The following is a 22011-nucleotide window of genomic DNA, read 5'->3' on the forward strand; positions in this document are numbered from 1 at the left end:
TATCTCTTGCATCTATGCTGAGGAGGAAAAGCATCACATAACTAATTTACCCTTAATTTTTTTTCTTATTTTTTTAAATAAGAATTCAAACTATCTCTAAAGCTTTTAAAATTGATCAATAAAAAATACAAATATAGTTTAATAGAAAGAGAGTTTACTCTCAAGAATTAGCCCTAGAATTAAATTATAAGGATTAATCCTATAAACTTGAAGACAGAGAGACTAATGTAATAATTTTTAATACTTTTTAAGATTTCCCATGTACAAGTATAAAGTTAGTTGGGCCGGGCCGGCCCATTATAATATCTGAAGCGCCATATTACTCTCGAAGGCCCACCGATCGTAAGATCGCGACCGTCGAATATAGGGTTCTGTTCGCCTCCGCTCTCTTCTTATCTATCTCCACAACCAAAATGGTTCCTTCTAAACCCTAGAGAGTTTGAGCGTCTCTGCGGCGGAGCTCGAATTCAGGTAAACGATTTCTTTTTCGCCTCTTCCAAGCTATGGTTTTTGAATCATCAGGTTTCTCCTCCTCTGTCCTTCAAGTTGTTTTAGTCCGATTCCTGAACAAATTCGCGTCTCTTTTCCTTTACGTAGTTGTAGTTGTTATGTAGTAGCTGGGAGCACTATTATTTATTTTAGCCGACAAATTTGTTTGATGGCTTGTTGTTGCCGAAGTAAATTTCGGTTTCATTGTATACGGTGCGAATAATTGTTTGGTGCTATTAAGATTAGTTGTTTTCCAGCGGAACTAAATGAACTGTATCATTTTATTGCAAAATGAATTCTGTCATCTCAGAGATTTGGTAAAAGTGATTCATTTTCCCTGTTTTGTCTTTGGAGAATAATACCGATGGCGATAAGTTATCATATGTACTGAATATCATCATTAGGTATGGAGGTTGGAAGGCACGATCAAACAGATAAAGGATTTCATTTTCAAGAAGTGACTTTAAAATCTTGTTATCCTGCATGGGAGATCAAGGATCTGGTCTTTAGGATATTAGCATTTCTTAACAATTAAACACCTGTTGTAAATTTTCATACTAGGAATGTTTTGTGATGCCACCATCATTATACAATTTATTGGTGTTTCGTGGAGAAATGTTTAGTACACTTGATGTTTGTTGGTTGCTATTTGTTGATTGCATTGATTGCTAATTTATTGGGTCAAGCCAACCCACCCTTCAAAACCTACCTTCATGGAATGAATTGAAAATGGTTTTACAACCTAGTTGTGTTTCTTGATGCTTTTCACATAGTTAAATATGTCTATGCCAACCACAGATATGCTGCTTCTGCATGACGCATGTACTCAGTATAATCCAGATTTTGAAGCTCTTGATGTACTTCTTTTGTTTTTATGTTTGTTGACATCTTTGGAAGTCTCACATATTTTGTCTTGCTATTTATCTGTTTTGGTTCAGGTGTTAAGCAATAATGAAGCATAACAATGTTGTGCCAAATGGGCACTTTAAGAAGCATTGGCAGAATTACGTGAGGACTTGGTTTAACCAGCCAGCACGCAAAACCAGAAGACGCATTGGTAGGATGCCCTTTTTAATCTGTCTATGTAATATAATATATAATGTCATGTTTGATGACATCAATGTTCCAGGTTGTGACATTTTATGTAACAAAAAAAAACGTGAATGCCAAAATTCTACTCTTTGGTTGGAATGTCTGTAACTCTTCAAATATTAAAGCAGATGATTTGTTTGTGATTGTAATTCTCCTAATTGACATTCAGTTGGAGGTTCCAATGAATGTTATAGCCTTCTGCATGTACACAAGTATTTTTCACTTGCGAACCATCTCAAATTTCCATTTAACCTTTAGGCATCTGCAAACCCAAGTTCTTTCCTGATAACATTGATGTCAACCTCATGCTCATATTTTTGCACTATAATAACATCTACACCTTTGGAATATTGAGCAATCTATGGTTCAAAGTTGTTGAGTAATATGAAATTTTTTTCTGGTCCCTCCTAGGCTCCTATAGCATTTTACTCTCATATTGCTACTACTCTGTTCTCTCACTGAAGTGTAATTGTTTATTTTTTATAAATCTCTCCTCTTATGTTTGTGCTTTTGCCTTGGTCTTCCAGCTCGACAGAAAAAGGCTGTGAAGATTTTCCCACGTCCAACTGCTGGGCCCCTTCGCCCTGTTGTTCAATGTCAAACTCTCAAATACAATATGAAATCCAGAGCAGGCAGGGGTTTCACTCTTGAGGAACTGAAGGTAAATTGCATTGCATGGTTCATCTTTTTCACTACATATTGAGAGTTGTTTTATTATTGTGATTATCTATTACATTCTTATCAGTTAGTAGCATCTTTCTTTAACTTATTTGGAAATTGTTAAGATAGACTTGTAGTAGGAATGTAGGATAAAAGTGTCCATTAAGACTCATCTGCACATTGTTTTTTGTTTGTTTTTCTTTGATAATAGTATTTGTTTTACCCACTGATTTTTGTTGTGGTACAATTTCAGGCAGCAGGCATATCTAAGAAGGTTGCACCGACAATTGGCATTGCAGTGGATCACCGCCGAAAGAACCGTTCCCTTGAGGGCCTCCAGGCTAATGTTCAGAGGTTGAAGACATACAAAGCCAAACTTGTAATCTTCCCAAGACGCGCCCGCAAATTCAAGGCAAGCTTACTGACTATACTTTCTTCTTCAGACAGTGATCTATAATAGTCTTCTTTTCTTTAGCAAGCCCTCTTATAAATTGCTTTCTCAGGCTGGTGATTCTGCTCCGGAGGAACTTGCAACTGCCACACAGATCCAGGGCGAGTACTTGCCCATTGTTCGTGAGAAGACTTCAGTTGAGGTTGTGAAGATTACAGATGAGATGAAATCTTTTAAGGCATATGGAAAACTTCGTGTTGAGCGCATGAACAAGCGCCAGGTTGGTGCCAGGCAGAAGAAGGCTGCAGAGGCAGAAAAGGACGAGAAGAAGTGATCAATCAGTAGCCTCAAGGAGTAGCTTTGAAAGTTTACTTCAGTTTCTGAAATAGATATCAGTTGACGTTTTTACTTTTTGTAGCCCGCTACATTGTTCCTGTTTTCTGTGTGATCTGTTTGGATTTTGCTGTCTTGGATATTGTTCAAGAAAATTCTGGAGTTAGTTTTCTACCATATGCTGCAGCATTGAGATTGAAATGCAACTGATAGCTATTCATGTAGAATGCTAGATTGGTTATTGAGGTAATAGGAGTCGAAGTTACTCTTAAGAAATGCATTAAGTCTGTCTTTAATTTTACCAGTCAAAACTAACCCTTTCCTAATTATCAACTGCTTATTGTATACTGACTTTCATTGGACTTTTGGTTTTAAATGCAATTATCTTTGCAGGGCAAGAATTGTTTTTTTTTTTAATCTGGTTTATGTAGCCATGAAAACTATTGATGTGATGAAAATAATGGCCCAAAAGATGGTAACTAACTAAATGAAAAATAAGGACCTAACATGAAAATTACCTTAGTATTTCAATTGGGTTTGCTTTCAGATAAAAAAGTATAAGTTGGTAAACATAAAATAGTCTAATTATAACAAATTATTTAACATAATAAATGGCTGTTTTTGAGTGGTTTACAAGAAGGATTGAACTATACAAAATTCCCCCATGTCTGAAAAACTTTGATGGTAGCGAATCACAGTACTAATGATGCTCAACTAAAAAAGGTAGGTAATTAATCCAACCTTTCATAACCTCTAACTTTTCGTAGCATAATTCAAACACTGCCATCTTATGTAATAAAGCTCAAAATATGTTGAAGAAGAGAACACATGCAAGCACTACCACCAAAGAGATCCACACACACCCTTCTCCTTCGGTGAACATGGCGCAGAGTACAATGCAGAGCAGTGCAAGTATATAGCAGCCCAGCCCGAATCCACTGCTCTCACCCCCAGTACTCTGCGCCGTCTCCCAACTCGGCGCAGACTTCTCCGGGCTGTAGTAGTAAATGCCTAGGAAGTGGACCACCAGAAGCAGCACCAGAGTAGCAGCTACCAGATTCCAAAACAAGAAGAGCACAAGAAGGAAACCAAGAGGAATAACTATCAATTCATTCGTGATAAAATTTGCTACTAAGATCAGCACAATGGCTGCGGCAAAGACGACGAAGGCTGCCGACTCCTGCAGTAATTCTTGGAGTACGAGTAAGTACTCGTACCAAGTCAATAAGATTTCCCAATAGATGACACATCCCAGAGTTGCTACCAGTAGGAGGGGGATCACAGGAGATGGGCCAGAACTAGCCATCTTTGTGGGAGAGGTAGAAGAAGAGAGCGTAGTTTTCTTCCAAGGGTGGGGTTAAGTTGCATCTTTGATATCTGTCTCTTGTTTGTCTTGGTGCAACTAACTTTAACTACCCAATGTGTCTGTCATCTGTGTTGGAATTAGGACTGACAAAGAGACTTCGATCAGCTGAAGTTGGTAGATTGTCGAGATCTGATCATTTTATTTGGTAGTTAAACTGATCCTGGACGAGGGTCTAACCACTTTCACTTAGATTATTCTTTCTCTAGAAATTTCCTCTGACCTTTGAGATCCTTGTATGTATAGTTTGTCTCAAAAGGATTTGAATTCTGCTTAATTTGACATGCCAATGACTTAAGCCTGACTCAGAAGGGGACTGAAGTCCAAGTGCTATGCACATACTCTATGAGCACTCAGTACATAGTATATGATACTCATTTATCCAACACTGTTATTAGTCAAGTTTAATTTGTTTTAAGCAATACCTTCTGCATTTCAAACACTAAAGAGACAACACAAGGAGATCTACTCACAGAAGCTCTTAATACTGAGGCATTTAGACAGCAAAACTTTCATATATCATTGAGATGATAAGTAGATCAACAACCATACTTTACAGGAAATTTCAATAAATGAGATAAAGAGACTATTGAAGGCCATATACGAGCAGTGCTCCAACTGCTGCAATACCAGCTACTAGACCAACAATCACCCCGATAGGAGGCAACCCACCACCGATGGGCTTCCCAGTGTTCACGTCATATCGTGCAAATCGCTTTTTCGGTGCATTACATTGTGGGCAACCATAGCCGTCAGGCTGCAAAAATTTACCAGATCCCGTTAGCAGAAAGATTAGTAAAAGTGTAAAACCATTATATATAAGCAAAATAGCTGACATGTTTGTTGAAATCTTAAGATGCCCCGAGCTAATACCTCACAAGAGAAATTAATTCACCATGTACATTGATTACTAAGATTAGAGCATTCATAGAGATAAAGAGCTAGTTAGTTATCTTGCCTGCTCATCAAAAGGCTTCTGTAAAGTGTAAATGAAACCACAGTCAAGACATATGTGAGTTGCTCTGGCCTGCAAACAAGTTGGCAAAGCATTTTAGCTAAAAAGAAAGCACCACAAGGAACATATCAAAAAAGTAAACTGAATTAAGATTTGAATGATTGGTAAAAGGATAAGAGAGCATTTTTTATAGTACTCAACACTAGAAATGTCATGAATCTTGCCTTTTGTGTTTCTGTCAAGGAGCGGCCAAATCTAGGTGGAGCTGGCCTTTTTGGTAACCGCTTTACATCTACCTCTACGCCCCTGTTGGAAAAAAAATCCTGGTCAGAGGAAAAAGAATAGTATCCTCGTCGGCCTAGAAGTAGCAACTTGATATGTCTTGACCACTATTGAAGATTAAGCTAAGATACGACCAAGTTATCTTCTTTGTATGAGGAAGACACCAAGAGTGAGCAGCAGAATGTCAAAAGTTGAAAAAACTAGTTATCTTTACCGATTTGAAAAGTGGCAGGCATGAGGAAATTTCAACCATAATGTGAATTCTATTCTTTGAGATTGTTAAAAATCCAAAACAAGAGCCAAGAAGACAGATTGGTGCTAAATGTACTCTATTATGGTACAGAAAAGCAGCACTAAATTGGAGTTGCATGTGGATACACTTTGTAAAGCAATTTGATCCTATTATCTGTTTCATAGCATAAGTCAAGCAAAATAATAACCCATGTTCTTGAAAAGAAATTTAAGAGGACCATAATTTATAGTTGTCATCTGCTTCATACTAAAATTTGTAGACTTCTCCAGTTTATCAATCCAAAAGAAGTGACTGACTACCTGCTTACTACAAAATAAACAGAGTCAGGTTTTGCTTGAATCGCAGTTTTGGTAAATCCCAGCTTATCTGCAGGCCAGAGTTCATCACCAAAGAAGCTACTTGTGTACAAGACTTGGTCCCCAACTTTTAAACCTGATCTTGCTGCATTTCCCCCACCATCCACCGCCTATCAAATGTTGAAGTTAAATCCTCAGCCAAATTCAACAGATTAACAATGCAAGACAATAATACCTCTCAAAATTTCTCAATCTTTCAAAGTTTTTCTAGTCTATCAGATCAATTTGTCATTGAACGTTGCGTCCATACCTCCATTCCTTAATTCAAATCCACTTCTTGGAGGTATCAAAATTTCTCCACCCGACTATTCTAAAGTTTTGGCTAATTAGGAAAGAAAGAGATAGACGAAGAAGAGGAGATGATCAATAATAGCTCACAGTAATGACGACTCCACCCCCAGGTTTCTGCCCCAATGTCAAGCCAAGGGGCTTGTCGACTTCAACCTCGATGTTCTTCGACGCCCCGGCGGTCCTCGCGCTGACCTCCAGCCCTCTCCTCCCTCGAAGAGCCCCACTCCTCCCCTTATTCTTCCTAACCTCCGCTACCCAAGAAGCCCATCTCCTCTCCGACAGCGAAACTCCAAGAATCGCAGTTTTCTGCACCAAAGATGCAAAAAAAAAAGAAAGATGAGTCACGCCCGCAGCTCAGAGGCGTCCCTTTAGTGTTTAAGAAAAGTAACTCACCTTGGAAGAGGGGAAGCAGAGGGGATTGTGAGAAGGAGCGGAAGAGTGCTTGGAGGAGATGGAGGAAGAGCAAGCAGCGGCAGCAGTGAGAGCGGAGGCTGAGGAGGATGCCATGGTGGTTGATGTGGGTGGTGGCGTTGGCGCATGGCATTCGCTGGTGGAGATAAAGAGGAGGAGAAAAAGGTGGGAGTTTTGGAGCAGAAAATGGAGTTTGTGGCTGGAATGAGCTTGGAAGAAGATAGATTCTAATTTTTAGCTCAAGGATGGTGTGGAATGACTCTGACCACTGCCTTAGTTGTTAAGAGACAGGCAAGGGAGTTGGGCTCACCCAACCCTCACACTATCAAAGAATCAAGTGAACTCGAGTTAAATTGCACAAAAAATCTAAGTCTTAGTTCCATTAATATGTCTCAAACAATGACAAGAAAAAAATTAACTGTTAGTCTAAATCATATATGGGTTTAATTATTTTAATTGAAACATATGTAAATAAATTAACTGTTATAATTCCCTCTTTATATTTTACAACTTTGTTTGGATACTCCTCTTGGAGTTTAACTAACAATTTAAATTTAAATAATTTAGACTTATAAGGGATAAAATTATCCTTATGTATTTAAATTACTGGGACTTATTTTAAAAAGTGATTATTTTAAATAATTTTTATGTAAATATCAACTTAAAACAGCGTATAAGTAAATAAAAAGTTTTAAACTAATATACACAAAAAAAAAAAATAATAATAAAACAGTGGGAAGTTGTTGGCCTCCCACTCCCACAAGCCACAATACTTTTTAGAACAAGACAATACATCTTTTAGTATGATATTATAAGGCAACTTTATTATACATCGATGCATTCTTTTTGAAGTGGTAAGTCGCCAAACTAGGTAATAAATAATTGCATAATTTTCCTTCATCTTAGTTTTCGATTTGACTTTTGACACAGCGGTCAAACAGCTCTCTCAATGGGCTACAAACCAAGCCTCGGAAATTGTGCAAGTAAATGTGATCTTGTCGAACATAGACTACATAGTAAACTACACTTTGACTACTTGCTGACCACCTGATAGAAACTTACATTATGGGGTTTTATATCATGAAGCACATTTTATTTAGGCCAAGAGGATAGTAATAGTTGGTTTAATGATATTATGGATGAGTTTATGGAATTTATTTAAAAGAAAACAAGTTAAACGTGGAGCTAATTGGGATAACATTATACAATCTATTTAAAAAATATTTAAGTGAAATAGTTTCAGTGAGGTGGAGAATTTTTGACCAAACTAGCTGTCTCTTAAATTTTGTTTACTAGATCAACCACACTGTCAACTTAATATAAAACTTATCTCTATTTTAAATAGAAATGCTTAGAAGACTAATTAGAAAAGTATCCCATTAAGCTTCAATTAAATTTATTTATTTTTTAAATAGTTTAATATTTTAAATAATAAGATATTTAACTATTTAATATATTATTTTCAGCATATAAAAAAATAAAATAAAATGCTGGATAACAAAGATTGGGATGTGCTCTGTTTGTGCGAACAAGTTTAGTAAAAAGATTCGTTACTATTGGGGGCGAATAAAGGAATCTTTTTCAATAACTCTTTCTATTTTATCATATATTTGGTGGAGTAGCGAGAGATGGCAAGCATTCTTCCTTTCTCCTGACTCAAACCACAACCACTGAGGCTGCCTCAGAGGTCCTTTTCCCACAACTAGAACCAAACTGTGGCAAAATATAGGGATATATAAGAGAGAGAGAGAGAGAGAGGAGGAGGAGGGAGGAGAGATGGAGAAGAAGGTGGTGGTGGTGTGCATCGTTGTGGGGTTTCTTGGGCTCCTCTCGGCTGCGCTGGGTTTCGCTGCGGAGGGCACAAGGGTAAAGGTGAGAGCTTTCGCTGTCTTGGAACCTCTGAATCTTCTTAGATAGCGAGAGATGGGTTTCTGGTATTTGGGCAAATGGGTCTTCGTCTGAAGGGACATCTGTGGCTTGCTCAGTGGAAACTTGGGTGATTTCTGGTTGATCGATATAGAATCTCTTGTGGGTAAAGGGTTTATGATTTCTAGGTGATTGGTTAGGGAAATCTCCTATCTTTTTATTTCTCTTGGTATATGGAAACTTTTGGTAGGACTATCTGGGATGATGCTATGAGCCAATGACTGTTTTGTTCCTAGTTTTGGTTGTAAATGAGTTCATAGGTATGCGCTTTGATGCTTTGGAGCAGTTAAGAATCTCTTATTAGATTAATGTTTTGTTAAACTTTTAATTTTCTTAGAATTTTTTATACTATTTTTGCTTATTATTCAAAGGGGTTTCAGTCTGGGAGCAGAAAGTTTTATTTTTGTAGGTAAAGCTCGTTTCTGAACTTCTTGGTATCAAAGTTTCCTCCATTTCAGACATTTTATTTGAAAATTAGTCTGAATATTATATTTGTCTTCACTTTTATCAATTCTATACTCCCTAAAACTTCACGATCCAGTTGAATCTGTGCTACATCAATTAGATATACATGCTAAGGTTATGAAATATTGGGCCTAAGATCTGTCCACACTGAGGATTGTGTTCTGTAAGAAACCCAAATTGAGACGTCCCAAATGCTGTCTTACTTCTGCGTACCAGTCCATGCTGACGCTGGTTGGGATGGGCCAGTGCAGCTATAATTGCAGCTCTTTACTTAATTATAACACAGCGTTATAAATCTCATGAAGCTGAATGATTTCTTTTCCCTCTGCAAAATCTGAGGCCAATTGCTTTTGTTGCTGCTTCTGTGTAAGATTTGCTTTTTGGTCATTTCCCTCTTGCTCCCTTGTGGCATCTTCAACATAGATTAGTTTCTACAGGTTCCCATATTCCACACTAACGACTGGGAGTCTAATGCCATTTTATTTGGGTAACAAGAAATCAACTTTTTTTTTAGCATAGTGTAGCGGTTGATCAGCAGCTTCAGGATTGACTGCTGCTAGATCTTGAGTTGGAATCATGTATATTGACCTTTTTCATACAAACCTACACTACAGATGCAATGGATGGATCATTTCTTTCTCTGCCCAAAACTTAGGATCCTTTTATCACTTTGTCTGTGATGAGTTGTGATTGTTAGTCCTTGGCAGGAGGTTGTTTTTCATGTACTGGCGGTCAGTGCTACTATGCACTAGAAAGTTATTAGAGTACTGAGCTGAATGGAGGAAAAGGAGACTTATAGCTTGTAGCTTATAGTTGGGACTAAAGGCTTGGCTACTATTGCTATATAGTATATAGTTGTACTGAGGCTTTACAAATTTGACAAAATAACCTCTCTAAAGCCTTAAATTTGTTTTTTTTTTGCCAATTCCAAATACTATATTGTTCTATGAATTTGTGCAGGTTTCTGATGTGCAAACAACAACACCAGGTCAATGTATATACCCAAAGAGTCCAGCCTTAGTCCTAGGACTAACATCAGCTGTGGCACTTATGATGGCACAGGCAATCATAAATACTGTTGCTGGGTGCATATGTTGCAAGAAGCATCCACATCCCTCGGACACCAATTGGACAGTCGGGTTGATCTCCTTCATCATTTCTTGGTAAGTTGTTTTTATAGAAGGTTAATTTAAATAGGGAATTTTACAAATCACATTCCGTTTTTAAGAATTTAAATAGGGAATTTTACAAATCACATTCTACACCAATTGAACAGTTGGGTTGATCTCCTTCATCCACATCCCGTTTTTAACACGGATGTTATTTTGACTAACTGATGTCGACCAAATTACTAAAATATCATACACCATCTTCCTTCAATCTTCTCAACTGCCTCCTCTCACCGTCGTTATCGGTACCACCTTATCTCATCTTCTTACTCTTCCTCTTCTTTGTCCTCCTCCTCCTCTATCTATCCTTGCTTCAACTGAAGGTTTGCCGGAGAAGATGGAGCTTTTAGTCCTTCTTCTCTATCTTCCTTTAATAATCATCTAATTAGTTCCTAGCTGATTATTAGATGATTATTAAAGGGAGGAAGATGGAAGAGATAAAAAGGATGAAGACATTTAGGTATTTATAAACTATTATGTATATTATGATGAAATATTATTTTGTTGATACTGTCCAAGTTAATTTTAAGATGTTAAATGAGAATTACAAGAAAAAATGATAAGTTGGTTACAAAATCTTCAAAGATAGTGTGTGGATCATAAAGTAGGTAAAATGTAAAGTGTGATTTGTAAAATTTATATTTTTAATATTTAAATTTTGTCACTTCTCACATGATATTTGCTTCCTTAATGCAACTGCAAGGCCATCTTTTTTTTGTCCATCCTTCTGCACCTATTTTTTCCTTGGCATATTTCGGAGGTATCTCAAATTTTGGACAACTCCAACGGAATAGTTCACTATTTTCCCATTACAAACTCGGACTTTCGTCTCCTGATTTCTAGAATGGAAAGAGCAGCTAGAATACCCCTTGGTGATTCAAACTTATTTCATAACACAATCTATGTTACCTTTTTGGACATATTCTCTCCAATACATGTGGGTTCATTAACTTGATATTAAAAATCTAGGTGTTGTAATTAACTAATTATTGTTCTTCTCTCAATCACGAGGTAAATAGTAATGTCTCTCAACTTTCCTTTTCGATCTTTAATTTCTCATTACTCTTGTAGTTTTGCACTAAATGATTGAATAGTATCTCTATATCTTGGACTAAAGCATGTAAACACAAGGACTACCAAAGTCAATTTTTGTAATATGTGCACTTACTAACAAGAATTTATATCTCAGTAATTCTTCATTATTATTGCACTTCAAATGACCCTAATGTTGGGAATGGAGACTAGGGCTGTTGTGATAAATTGGTAGGAACTCACTGTAAGTAGGAATCCTATGACCTAATCATTAGGAGGGCATTCCTTATCAAAGTGCAGAGCAGAATATAAAATTCTCTAGCATCATAGATCATAGGGACAACATATGCGAGGACATGCGCTGGAGACTTCGTAGAAGTAATTAAGTTGAAGCTGAAATAATTGTCTAAAAAAGTAGGATAGGGGATCTATTTAAGAACGCTGAGATATGTTAAGACTGTATACACTGTTTTGACTTTGTGTGTTACTAATTTAACTATTTAACTAATTTAAGTTAAATAGAGCACTACTAATTTATTTTCAATGGTAGTATAGACTATGTTTTTGTCCTTCCATGGTAGTATAGAGCACTACTAATTTAAATTCTTAAGTTCCAACAGTTTTGTTAATATTTGGCTGATTGGTGATCGGATAGCAGCAATGGGTCAAGACAGTTGTTTGTGATGTTAATACTTGAAAGGACCTCTCACAATGTATTTTCAGATTCTTCCAGCAATGCATAGCTTAGCATTCCGTTTTGCGATTAAGTCTTGAAGCAAATGTGGCCATAGAAATGTAGGCAAATTTAATTATTTGGTAACTGGCCACATTAAGGATATGCCTCTGGAAGCCTCTGACAATCAGGATTAGTCGTATTATATGGCAACCTATAATTTTATTGTATAAGTTTACCCTAACCCTTATTCTATTATATAAGTTTTTCTTCATCTGGTTGTTAATTAGCAAGAAGATGCAAGTAGTTATTCTCCTTTTAAGGTTTCTTTCCAAGTTCTTTCTTCCCTGATGCAGCTATTTGATGATTTGAGTGGCTTCTGAATTCAATTTGTTCCAGTGATCATTATAACAAGTAACTATGTCTCATATAGGGTCACTTTTATAATTGCATTCCTTCTGTTGCTGACGGGCGCTGCATTGAATGACCAAAGAGGCGAAGAAAGTATGTATTTCGGGAACTTCTGCTATGTTGTCAAGCCCGGGGTTTTCTCTGGTGGAGCAGTACTATCTCTTGCTAGTGTGGCGCTTGGGATTGTCTACTATGTGGCTTTGTCATCAGCAAAAAACACACAGCCATGGGGTCCCCAGCAAAATCAGGGCATCGCCATGGGACAGCCCCAAATCCCACCCCAAAGCAGCCAGCCAGTTTTTGTGCACGAGGATACATACAACAGGCAGCAGTTCCCATGACGACTTGCTGTCTTTGTGAACCTCAACTGGGTCATTCTGCTCATGCAATATTTGAATCATCGATACAGAGGCGTACATCTTGAAATTTACAACTAGCTAGATAGAGCTTGTCTTTTGTTAATAATATCATGGTTGACTACTATTATCCACTGGCAACTTTCTTCATTGGGTTATTTTTGGAGTACTTCTGTAGTGCAATATCTCAGGATAGAATTGATGTTTGTGATGTTTGAAGTCTTGCACTGGGTCATGAAACCGCCCTATATGTATAGGATCACATCCCTTATGCTTTGTTAATGGTTGGGCAAGAGATTTTATGATGGTTTATCTATTCCGAGTTATTTTTATCAAATGTTTCAAGTATTTGTGTATGCATTGTCTTTTAATGTGAGAATGTGTATTTATTGGAATGACTTGAAATGGCAAACCAAGTTTGATGCATTCTTCAACCTTTCTCCTTTCAGCGTGTGTATGTCATTGATCGACAACTTCATTATATTTTTGCATTATTAGGAAAGTTTCTGATGATTACCTGGCATTACTTATTAACTTCAGATGAGATGTATGAACCATTTGGAAAGTATAAGGCCATTGATAGAACTACGGCCATATCTGGTAAACTAATGTTACATATATCTGCTAATTGATTTATGATCCTAAATAAATTTCAGGCGTTTGGTTTACTCCATCAACATGTCTAGAGTAGAATTGTCTATTAAACGAATTGCGTAAGACAATCACATAAAACATTTCAAGGAAGCAAAACAGTTTGATACATCTATCGCACAGCCCAGCAGTTCATAATATCTTGATGACTAAAGCTAGAAAAGAAAAGAAAACGATCACCATAATTTATTGCAAAGACCACTACTCTCTTTGTTCATGAAATACAAAACATTCATTCCATCAGCAATTCCTAAGTACTTGAATGACATTGACCCATTGTTCCTATCATTCAGAAGAAGGAAAAGGAAAACATGAAAATAAAGTCATGAGTTAAAAAAAGGGGCAACACAAGCAAGATATCCCCTTCATTATTCAGTATACAAATGGAGGAACTAGCCTGGTTTTGGTACTCATGGAATTTCTTATACCAAATTGAAGTAGACAATGGTGTCCTTCGCCAGGATTAAGAGAAGCAATGAAAAGTACACGAACACCCATTTCCGAGTTACTTCGTGATGGACATAATCAAGGATAATCTCTTTGAAGAACCCATATATTTGCCAGTATACTGAGAAGACAAGCACCGATGTCAAGAAATTTGTCTTTGATATGAGAAGCAAAGCCGGCACGAGAGGATATGTGATTCTTTGCGAAAGCTCCATTCTCTTTATCTTCAGGCTTTCAAGCCCCAGTCCGCTCTTTCGTTCTTTGACAACGGTCCCTTCCAATGGACTGAAAGCAAGGACTTTAGCACAACCTTCTTCCTTCCCACTTGCACAAGTAGATTCTTCTGTAACAATTGCCTTCTTCGTGTCCTGTCACAGAAGTTCACCAGAAATCCCTTGGACAAGGTCAATAGTGATGTGACCAAAAAAGCAAAACTAGGAAAGAGCATAACATGTCAATCTACAAAATCATGGAGATGGTAGTTCACCAATATACATTCTTTTGAGGTTAACAGCTTACCTTTAAGGCTATGTTTCCACTTTGTGCATTCACACCAGAATGACCAGGTAAAACTTGTCCAGCAGTAGACAGGAATCTAAATGAGTAAAGTTGGGATGTCTGTCCATACTCCAATATCTGCCAAAGGAATGAGCAAAATGAAACCTTCAGTGCAGAAGAGAAGCAATAGAAGAGTTTTTTTTTTTCATAATGAGCTGTATCTGCCTTCAACGAGATATTTAACATGAAAAGTGATGTATATTTTTACTCATGAAATTTGGTGCTGCAGTTACATTACTATGAAAAGTAATGGAGGAGAAAGAAGTATCTTAGTTATTAAACTGTATCTAGATCACGGTTTACCTATGTTTCCTTCTTTTCCAATAATATACCTCTTAGAATTATTTTGTTAATATTACCTACCTACTAACATCCCATTTAATGCAGTTATCTAACGTTATATGTTTCAGCTCCAAATTTATGAACCTTGTAAACTGAGAAATCCGTATATAACAATTACCAGTTAATAATATGTTACATCAGGAGTCATGAAAATCCTTTTACCAAGCAGTCATAAAGGAATTAACTAGAGAACACAAAGACAAAAGGATAAGATTCAATAAAATGTGCATCCGAGATTAAAGTAAATTACCATCCTGGTGTTTACTGTTTAGCCTTTTTATTCCTGACAAAAAGCTTATTGGCTCAGTTTTATTATGAAACCAAAATCTGTACAGGAGATTACCTAAGATAGATAATCTACTATTCATACAACCAAAAAACCATTCCACCATACAGCCAAATCCTTGATTGCCAGATATTTGAAAGAACAAGAAAATGAGGTTAAATGTATGTGAAACATTGTGCGTAAGAAATGGCTATATACTTTGAAATTCAATCATTTAACCCATAATTTACCTCAGATTCCCCGGATATTGATCGGCACCAGCAATATCATAAAAGACAATGCAAATCCAAACCAACAATAATTTGCCCACAAGCAAAAACATATAAACAGCAATCTATTTTATACTGAAACTTTGCATGCACAAATCATGGAGTGAACCACTCATTGATATATTTGCAATATTACTCATTGAACTGTGTAAAACATTTAAAGAGAGTTAATCTTTACATAAATTTACTACACGACGACTTTATATGCAAAGAACAAAGCCAACATTCTCAAATCTGAACACTGTTCCCCAGGTAGTTTCAAGCCTATTTTAATTTAATGTTAGCTAAAAGGGTTAAAACTCCAACCTACTTTAGTTTCACATTTAACTTAACTTACTGCATCAATAAAAATGTGAGTTCTGAGAACTTCTATCTAATCTTACACTATACCCCTTCCTTCGTCTCGCGTATGATTGATTTAGAATCCCATATTATGAAAAAAAAAATATCTCCACAAGGGTAAACAAACTAATCATTACTGGAAGAAAGCATGAATAAAGTCCAAATCTCCATTGCTTTGTCCTTCATAGATCATCTTCACAAACTGTACACTTCGCGAATTGAGCAGAAGAGATACCAAGAATCCCAGATTATGGAAGAGTGCAAATTAATTATCCACGATCACCTTCTCATCTAACTCTGAAAAACTAAATGAAAACGCGAAGATCGTCTAGAAAACTAGCGCAAAATAAGAGAAACCGCACCTTCCGGGAGCCGTACAGGAATCGCCGAGCTGGATCGAGCAGGGGTGCAGATCGAGGGATGGGATCGATCGAGGCGGAAGAGAAGGTAGAGGAGGAGAAGGATGGGAGGAGAAAGCGGGCTAGGGTTAGGGTTTTGGGTCGGCTCCTCAAGAGACCGGATGCCATCGCCATCGTCGCCCAGAGAGAGAGAGAGAGAGAGAGAGAGAGAGAGAGAGAGAGAGAGACAGAGACAGGAGAGTTTAGGGAAAGAGGAATGGAACTATAGAAGAGAGAGGCGAAAACAACATAAAGTGGGGCCCATGCTAATGGAGGCTCGGTACGAAATTGAGTGCATTTTAGAGTGGGTGCATTTAATTTTCCCATTTGAAGCGACTTCGCCCACGGATTTGGCTTACCTTCGATCGGGGGTGGTTACCAGACTTGAACTCGCGTTACTCAACTACACTCGGGCTAGGGTAGGGAGCGGGTGGCAAATAGTGAGCAGATTTAATAATTAGATATGATGATTTGGCTCTTAATTAGATTTGAGTTTAGTCTAATTGAGTTTGGATCATACATGAGTCAACCTGTCTAACCTGATTAATAATCAACTCATGTTTGAGATCATACCAGTGACCTCTTTAAGTATACGAGTCGAGTCGGGTCATATCCTACCTTACCTCAGTCTCACTTCTCACCCGGTCGTCTCTTTGGTTCTTTCACAAATTCATTCTCTTTCCTCACCCAAATCATTATCTCCACCCTCGTCCTCTCCTATAGGTTACAATCGACGACCAATTCTCCGGTCACGTCCCCGCCCTTCCCTCCTCCCTCTACTACCTCTCACTCTCCTCCAATCGACTCTCTAGCAATACTGATCGAGTCCTTCCCCACTTTAGCATGAATCGCCTTTTCAGCCACTTATCACCTGCAGATCTAGAGATCTAGGGGGACACTAGAGGAGCAACCTCCTCTCGAGCGACATACTCACCCTCCCCGCCTTGTCTTCCGTGACCTCAGCATAAACCTCAGTAGATCTAGAAATCTCAGGGACATTGGAGGTAACGCCGGCACCAAAGCGTGATGGGCAATACGATCTTACTCCCCAATGGCAAGGAAGTGCTAATCATCAAGGGCGTGGCAGCGGGGACAGTTAGGTGGGAGCTCGGTAAGATTTTGTCCCTCACGTCGATCGTCTATCGTATTGAAAATAGCACAAGAGCGCGCTTTGGCATGCAAAGCGCAGTGGCAACTTCCTGGGTTTGCCACTCCAACGGTGCTGCTTCGCAACGACCATGTGCTCGTCAAAGAAAGCAACCTCATGTGTACTACAACTTCTCCGGCATTGAGTACCTAATGGAGTAGCCTCGAGGCATTCTCACCTCACCCCTATAGGAGCCAGAGCTAGGACTTCGTCATCGGGAAGTCCATTCTCAGAGCCTCACCGTCGCTAATACCTCCACCTCCACTATCGCTTTGCCAACTCCGACGACACCTCCACCATTGGAAGCCGAGTGTTACTAAATATCTAAATAATAATTTTGCTAGATTTGTGTATGTGATATATTCTTTTTGTTAGTTTGGTTAGAAAATATTGTATTAATCATTTAATCTTGTAAACGGGTGAATCATGTCAGTGTAAACGGATTAATCGAGTCGTGTAGATAGGTTGATTTGTTTTATAAAGAATACAACCCATCAATTAAACGGGTTGTGTCGTGTTACCCATTTAATAATGGTTGTGTTCGTGTTAATAAATTTGACATGTTTAATAAACAGATCATGTTCATGTTTGTACTATTTTGACCCGACCCCAATTTGACTCGACTAAGACCCAATTAACCTGACCTGATTGCCACCCCTAGGCAGAGGTGATCATTGGCTCAGTCAGGCCAAATTCAAGTTTGGACTTTTTGGGCCAAATTGCTCACTACTACATGAGATATCAGACTCGGGTCGGACGTAACGAACTAGGTTATAAAAAATATTATATATCATAATTGGCCTCCTATAAAGTATTTTAGTTTATTTTATAGTAGTATCTAACAAAATAAATATCTAATGTGAAATTAAAAATTATAGGAATGGCAGGACAATGGCTTAGGCCGAGAGCTGGCATAGTTAACTAGGCTTCTAGGTCAGGTTAGGTGGGTAAAGACTTAGTCCATGTTGCCCATTATAATTTCAAACTCGAGCTAGGTTAGCCCTATTAAAATCAAGTAGGTTAGGGGTATGCTTGTTTTTTAACTACGCTAGTGTTCTGAGTTTAATAAATTTATTTTTGAGCCGAACTTGAGCAAATTGCCATTCGATTGCATAACCACCCTATATGTCTACTAAAAAAAATAATTAGATTATATTAAAAGTAATTATTATATTTTTATTTTAAATACAAGTGAATAAAAGAATAATTATTTTTAAAATAAATACTTTAAAAATAACAAAAAATAAATATATTTATTCTTGACCTTATTCTTAAAATAATAAGTCCACTGACCATAAGTAAAATTATTCCCTCTTTTTATAATACTCTTATATGCCGGCAGTGACTTGCGATTAACGCTATGTAAAATATGAAATCGTTCGAAGATCACAATATGTTGCCATCGTCGCTGATCGTCGGAGTAGTTTTTTAATCGGAGTTGGTATCCTGCAATTTGCAATTGCCTTGCGGTGTATGCTCTCTTCTAATCCTTGAGATAGACAGAAGCAGAGCTAGCGATTCCTCTTTGTTCAACTCTTTCAGTCGTAAGGAGGACGGAGAGGAGGGCTTCACTGATGGCGGCGGAGGGATTGGCAATCGGTGGATGGTTCGCTTCAAGCATCATTAGTAACGTGGTCAGTTCCCTTGTATCCTACGTTCAAGATCTAAAGAAGCAGCTTGGCCTTGAGGAGGAGCTGAGTAGGCTGGAGAAGACGCTTCCCAAGATCCAAGCTTTGCTGGATGCGGTCGATAGAGGTCAAATCAAGGAAGAGAAGCGAGCACTGGAGAAATGGCTGTGGCAGTTTCGAGATGCGGTTGATGAGGCAGACGACTTCATGGATGCGATGGAATTCCACCGACTGGAAGAAGAAGAAGAAGAAGAAGAAGAAATCCATGGCGAGAAAAGCACGGTGAGTCCTGCTGCCTCTCGCTTCAAACGATTAAAAATTAAGATTAAGAGTGCCAAGACTATGTTTAAGCGTGGCGGCGTGCATCGGGATCCCACTTTAAAGAGGTTAAAGGAAATAGTTAACAGATTAGATGAGATCGCAGCTGAGGTTGGGGTTTTCTTAGAAATGGTGAAAACCTCAGCGCAGCCGCCTGTTGCAACGAGCACCCGTGAGACTGGTTCCCGTTTAACTGTCGAGACTCGAGTGTTTGGGCGAGATAAGGAGAAAGAGATGGTTATAAACAAGCTGCTAAATTTCAATCCTGCATCAAAGAAGAATTACTCCATTCTACCTATAGTTGGGATTGGAGGGATTGGGAAGACCACTCTTGCTCAATTTGTATTCCATGATAAGAGAATAGACAAGCATTTTAGCAAGAGGATGTGGGTGTGTGTCTCCAACAATCCTGATCTCATCTTGCTTACCCAGAAGATTTATCAGTCCACATTAGGGGAAAAAACTAATTTGGATAATTTAGATAGTCTTCAACAGAAGATTTCAGAGAAATTGGAATCAGAGATGTTTCTGCTTGTGTTAGATGATGTATGGGATGATGTTTATAAAATTGGTTTGGAGAAACTACTAGCTCCCCTCAGATCAGGAGAGAGGGGAAGTATGATCTTGTTAACAACTCGAATAACAGGCATTGGTGGGATGATGATGGGCAAACTGGAACCTCTCTACCTAAATGGTTTGGATGAAGGATATTACTGGGAATTTTTTAAAGAGTGTGCGTTTCTTGATGAGGACCCTGAATGCCACAAGAGGTTGAAAGATATTGGAAGGAGAATTGCACAAAAGCTACATGGATCCCCTTTAGCTGCAAAGACTGTGGGAGGGATACTGAGCACCAATTTAGACGATAATTATTGGAATAATATCTTGCATAGTGAAATATGGGAACTAAAACAAGGGGAGAATGGCATCATGCCAGCTCTGAGATTAAGTTATCAGTATTCGCCTTCACACCTGAAGCCCTGCTTTACATTTTGCAGTATATTTCCTCAAGATTATGAGTTTCGAAAGGAGGAACTTGTCTACATGTGGATGGCTCTAGGTCTGCTTCAGGAACCTATAAATGGAAATAGACGACCAGAGGATATAGGAGATGAGTACTTGAAAGATCTTGTAAGAAGATCATTTTTTGATTCCCGTGGCTGCTTCTATGTCATGCACGATCTACTCCATGAGCTTGCGGTATTTGTTTCCCGTGGTGAATGTCTTAGAATTGAAGAGAGATCTGAGCCCATACCTATACCTACAAGTGTTCGCCACTTATCCATCACTACTTCTTTTGCTCTACCGCATATGCCTGAGATCACCAAACTCAAACATTTGCGCACCCTTCTCCTCCTAAAACGACCAGATTGTGATGTTCCTAAGATGCTCAAAGCCCTGACAAGCCTGCGGATATTGGAATCATCTACTGTTGAAATCACTGATGAATGTATTAGTAGCCTAAAACACCTTCGCTACTTAAGTAATGATGGTATTATTCGCCCCGTTCCTGAATCTGTGAATAAGCTTTACCACCTCCAATTCTTGTACTACAAAATTGGTAATCCTGATCATTTCCCTACGCTATACCCATCATATTGCATCAACAACCTTATCAACCTAAGGCATCTAAGTACACCTGAATCTCGGGGAGGCAAATTTTCTGCAGGTATAGGGAGACTGTCCTTACTTCAGAATTTGGAGTTCAACGTTAATGAGAATGGAAATAATCTTTTTGAGTTGAAAAACTTGAGAGAGCTTCGTGAACTAAGCATTAATGATCTCAAGCAAAAGAGGGTAGTCAAGTGGTCTCTGAAGCCAAGTTGAATGACAAAAAGCACCTCCAAATATTGAAGCTACACTGGTCAGGTAAACACCGCAGCAATGGAAGCCCCGAGGGCGAGGTTGATGAGCAGGTACTTGACGCCCTTCAACCACATCCCAATCTCAAGGAGTTGACAATAAAATATTATATGGGCCGGAGAAGCCCGCATTGGATGACTCCTATGTCTCCCTCGGAGTTGGTATATCTTTGTCTTTCCGGATGCAAAGGATGGGAAGACGTGTCACCCCTTGGGCAGCTACCCTACCTTAAGTCCCTACATCTAATTTCCATGGATTCGGTAAAGCGGATCGACAGGGGAACTGAACACGTTGGTCTTTTTCCATCATTGCAAGTCCTACGTATTTGTAACATGATGGCACTGGAAGAGCTTTGTGGAACGGCGGCGGGGACAACCCAATGGCTTCCGTGTTTGAGAAATCTATCGATTCAGGGATGTCCCAAGCTGAGACTGTGTCCTAATCTGCCTTGTGGCTTGAATTTTTTGCATTTAGCATCTCTCGAGTGGGCTGCTCTACCAGAGCTGTGGCAGGGAGAGAACATCAACAGCCTAAGCATGTCGTCAGCATCATTGTCTCTTTCCAATCTAACAATCTTCGACTGTGGACGCCTCGTCTCCCTAGCTGAGGGTTTGTTGGTGCACTCGAGACCTTGCAAATCTCTCGAGGAGTTGTCCATCTTTGACTGTGCAAAGCTGACGCATTTACCCGTCGGAGGATTCGAGGAATTCACCTCTCTCAAGGAACTGACGATAGAAGGTTGTCCGGAGCTGCGGAGGGGCTCGGCATCAGAGCGGTTCCTCCTCCCTCCGTCGCTGCAACTCCTCTCTGTTTACAATTGCGATGCCCTGGATCCGTTACCCAGTGCTTCGGAA

At 38.6% G+C, this 22011-nt stretch overlaps 5 protein-coding genes across 5 annotated transcripts; 3 read left to right on the forward strand and 2 right to left on the reverse strand.

Annotated features, from left to right (window-relative positions):
- The first annotated feature begins 351 nt into the window (after positions 1 to 351).
- Positions 352 to 3142, forward strand: LOC140771239 (large ribosomal subunit protein eL13z). The gene is made up of 5 exons (XM_073112694.1): positions 352 to 471; positions 1428 to 1546; positions 2109 to 2242; positions 2495 to 2653; positions 2745 to 3142. The coding sequence occupies exons 2-5, from the start codon at positions 1441 to 1443 to the stop codon at positions 2964 to 2966; spliced, it is 621 nt and encodes a 206-aa protein (XP_072968795.1). The 5' UTR covers positions 352 to 471; positions 1428 to 1440; the 3' UTR covers positions 2967 to 3142.
- Positions 3143 to 4823: 1681 nt separating this feature from the next.
- Positions 4824 to 7080, reverse strand: LOC140771473 (uncharacterized). The gene is made up of 6 exons (XM_073113048.1): positions 6859 to 7080; positions 6553 to 6771; positions 6118 to 6284; positions 5508 to 5589; positions 5287 to 5355; positions 4824 to 5085 (listed from the first exon to the last, which is right to left on the reverse strand). The coding sequence occupies exons 1-6, from the start codon at positions 6970 to 6972 to the stop codon at positions 4915 to 4917; spliced, it is 822 nt and encodes a 273-aa protein (XP_072969149.1). The 5' UTR covers positions 6973 to 7080; the 3' UTR covers positions 4824 to 4914.
- Positions 7081 to 8515: 1435 nt separating this feature from the next.
- Positions 8516 to 13222, forward strand: LOC140771387 (protein DESIGUAL 2). Its single transcript, XM_073112909.1, has 3 exons — positions 8516 to 8748; positions 10228 to 10430; positions 12575 to 13222. The coding sequence occupies exons 1-3, from the start codon at positions 8653 to 8655 to the stop codon at positions 12891 to 12893; spliced, it is 618 nt and encodes a 205-aa protein (XP_072969010.1). The 5' UTR covers positions 8516 to 8652; the 3' UTR covers positions 12894 to 13222.
- Positions 13223 to 13722: 500 nt separating this feature from the next.
- On the reverse strand, positions 13723 to 16397 carry LOC140771336 (succinate dehydrogenase subunit 4, mitochondrial-like). The gene is made up of 3 exons (XM_073112829.1): positions 16166 to 16397; positions 14526 to 14642; positions 13723 to 14374 (listed from the first exon to the last, which is right to left on the reverse strand). Exons 1-3 carry the CDS (start codon positions 16334 to 16336, stop codon positions 13982 to 13984), a joined length of 681 nt encoding a protein of 226 aa, XP_072968930.1. The 5' UTR covers positions 16337 to 16397; the 3' UTR covers positions 13723 to 13981.
- Positions 16398 to 18922: 2525 nt separating this feature from the next.
- On the forward strand, positions 18923 to 21121 carry LOC140770643 (putative disease resistance protein RGA4). Its single transcript, XM_073111896.1, has one exon. The coding sequence runs from the start codon at positions 18923 to 18925 to the stop codon at positions 21119 to 21121; it is 2199 nt and encodes a 732-aa protein (XP_072967997.1).
- Positions 21122 to 22011: the final 890 nt, after the last annotated feature.

This window comes from Typha angustifolia, chromosome 11, assembly GCF_048772165.1.
Source record: "Typha angustifolia cultivar Huaian chromosome 11, ASM4877216v1, whole genome shotgun sequence".
Taxonomy (NCBI): domain Eukaryota; kingdom Viridiplantae; phylum Streptophyta; class Magnoliopsida; order Poales; family Typhaceae; genus Typha; species Typha angustifolia.

Excerpts from the sequence above, each read along its gene's own strand:
- LOC140771387 (XM_073112909.1), top strand. The coding sequence starts at position 8,653 with ATGGAGAAGAAGGTGGTGGTGGTGTGCATCGTTGTGGGGTTTCTTGGG. Across the intron at positions 8,749-10,227 it reads CGGAGGGCACAAGGGTAAAG|GTTTCTGATGTGCAAACAAC; the intron begins GTGAGAGCTTTC and ends GAATTTGTGCAG. Across the intron at positions 10,431-12,574 it reads ATCTCCTTCATCATTTCTTG|GGTCACTTTTATAATTGCAT; the intron begins GTAAGTTGTTTT and ends TGTCTCATATAG.
- LOC140771239 (XM_073112694.1), top strand. The coding sequence starts at position 1,441 with ATGAAGCATAACAATGTTGTGCCAAATGGGCACTTTAAGAAGCATTGG. Across the intron at positions 1,547-2,108 it reads CAAAACCAGAAGACGCATTG|CTCGACAGAAAAAGGCTGTG; the intron begins GTAGGATGCCCT and ends TTGGTCTTCCAG. Across the intron at positions 2,243-2,494 it reads TCACTCTTGAGGAACTGAAG|GCAGCAGGCATATCTAAGAA; the intron begins GTAAATTGCATT and ends GTACAATTTCAG.
- LOC140771473 (XM_073113048.1), bottom strand. The coding sequence starts at position 6,972 with ATGGCATCCTCCTCAGCCTCCGCTCTCACTGCTGCCGCTGCTTGCTCT. Across the intron at positions 6,772-6,858 it reads TCTGCTTCCCCTCTTCCAAG|AAAACTGCGATTCTTGGAGT; the intron begins GTGAGTTACTTT and ends TCTTTGGTGCAG. Across the intron at positions 6,285-6,552 it reads GGGGTGGAGTCGTCATTACT|GCGGTGGATGGTGGGGGAAA; the intron begins GTGAGCTATTAT and ends AACATTTGATAG.
- LOC140770643 (XM_073111896.1), top strand. The coding sequence starts at position 18,923 with ATGGCGGCGGAGGGATTGGCAATCGGTGGATGGTTCGCTTCAAGCATC.
- LOC140771336 (XM_073112829.1), bottom strand. The coding sequence starts at position 16,336 with ATGGCGATGGCATCCGGTCTCTTGAGGAGCCGACCCAAAACCCTAACC. Across the intron at positions 14,643-16,165 it reads TCCTGTACGGCTCCCGGAAG|ATATTGGAGTATGGACAGAC; the intron begins GTGCGGTTTCTC and ends TTCCTTTGGCAG. Across the intron at positions 14,375-14,525 it reads GTGGAAACATAGCCTTAAAG|GACACGAAGAAGGCAATTGT; the intron begins GTAAGCTGTTAA and ends CTTCTGTGACAG.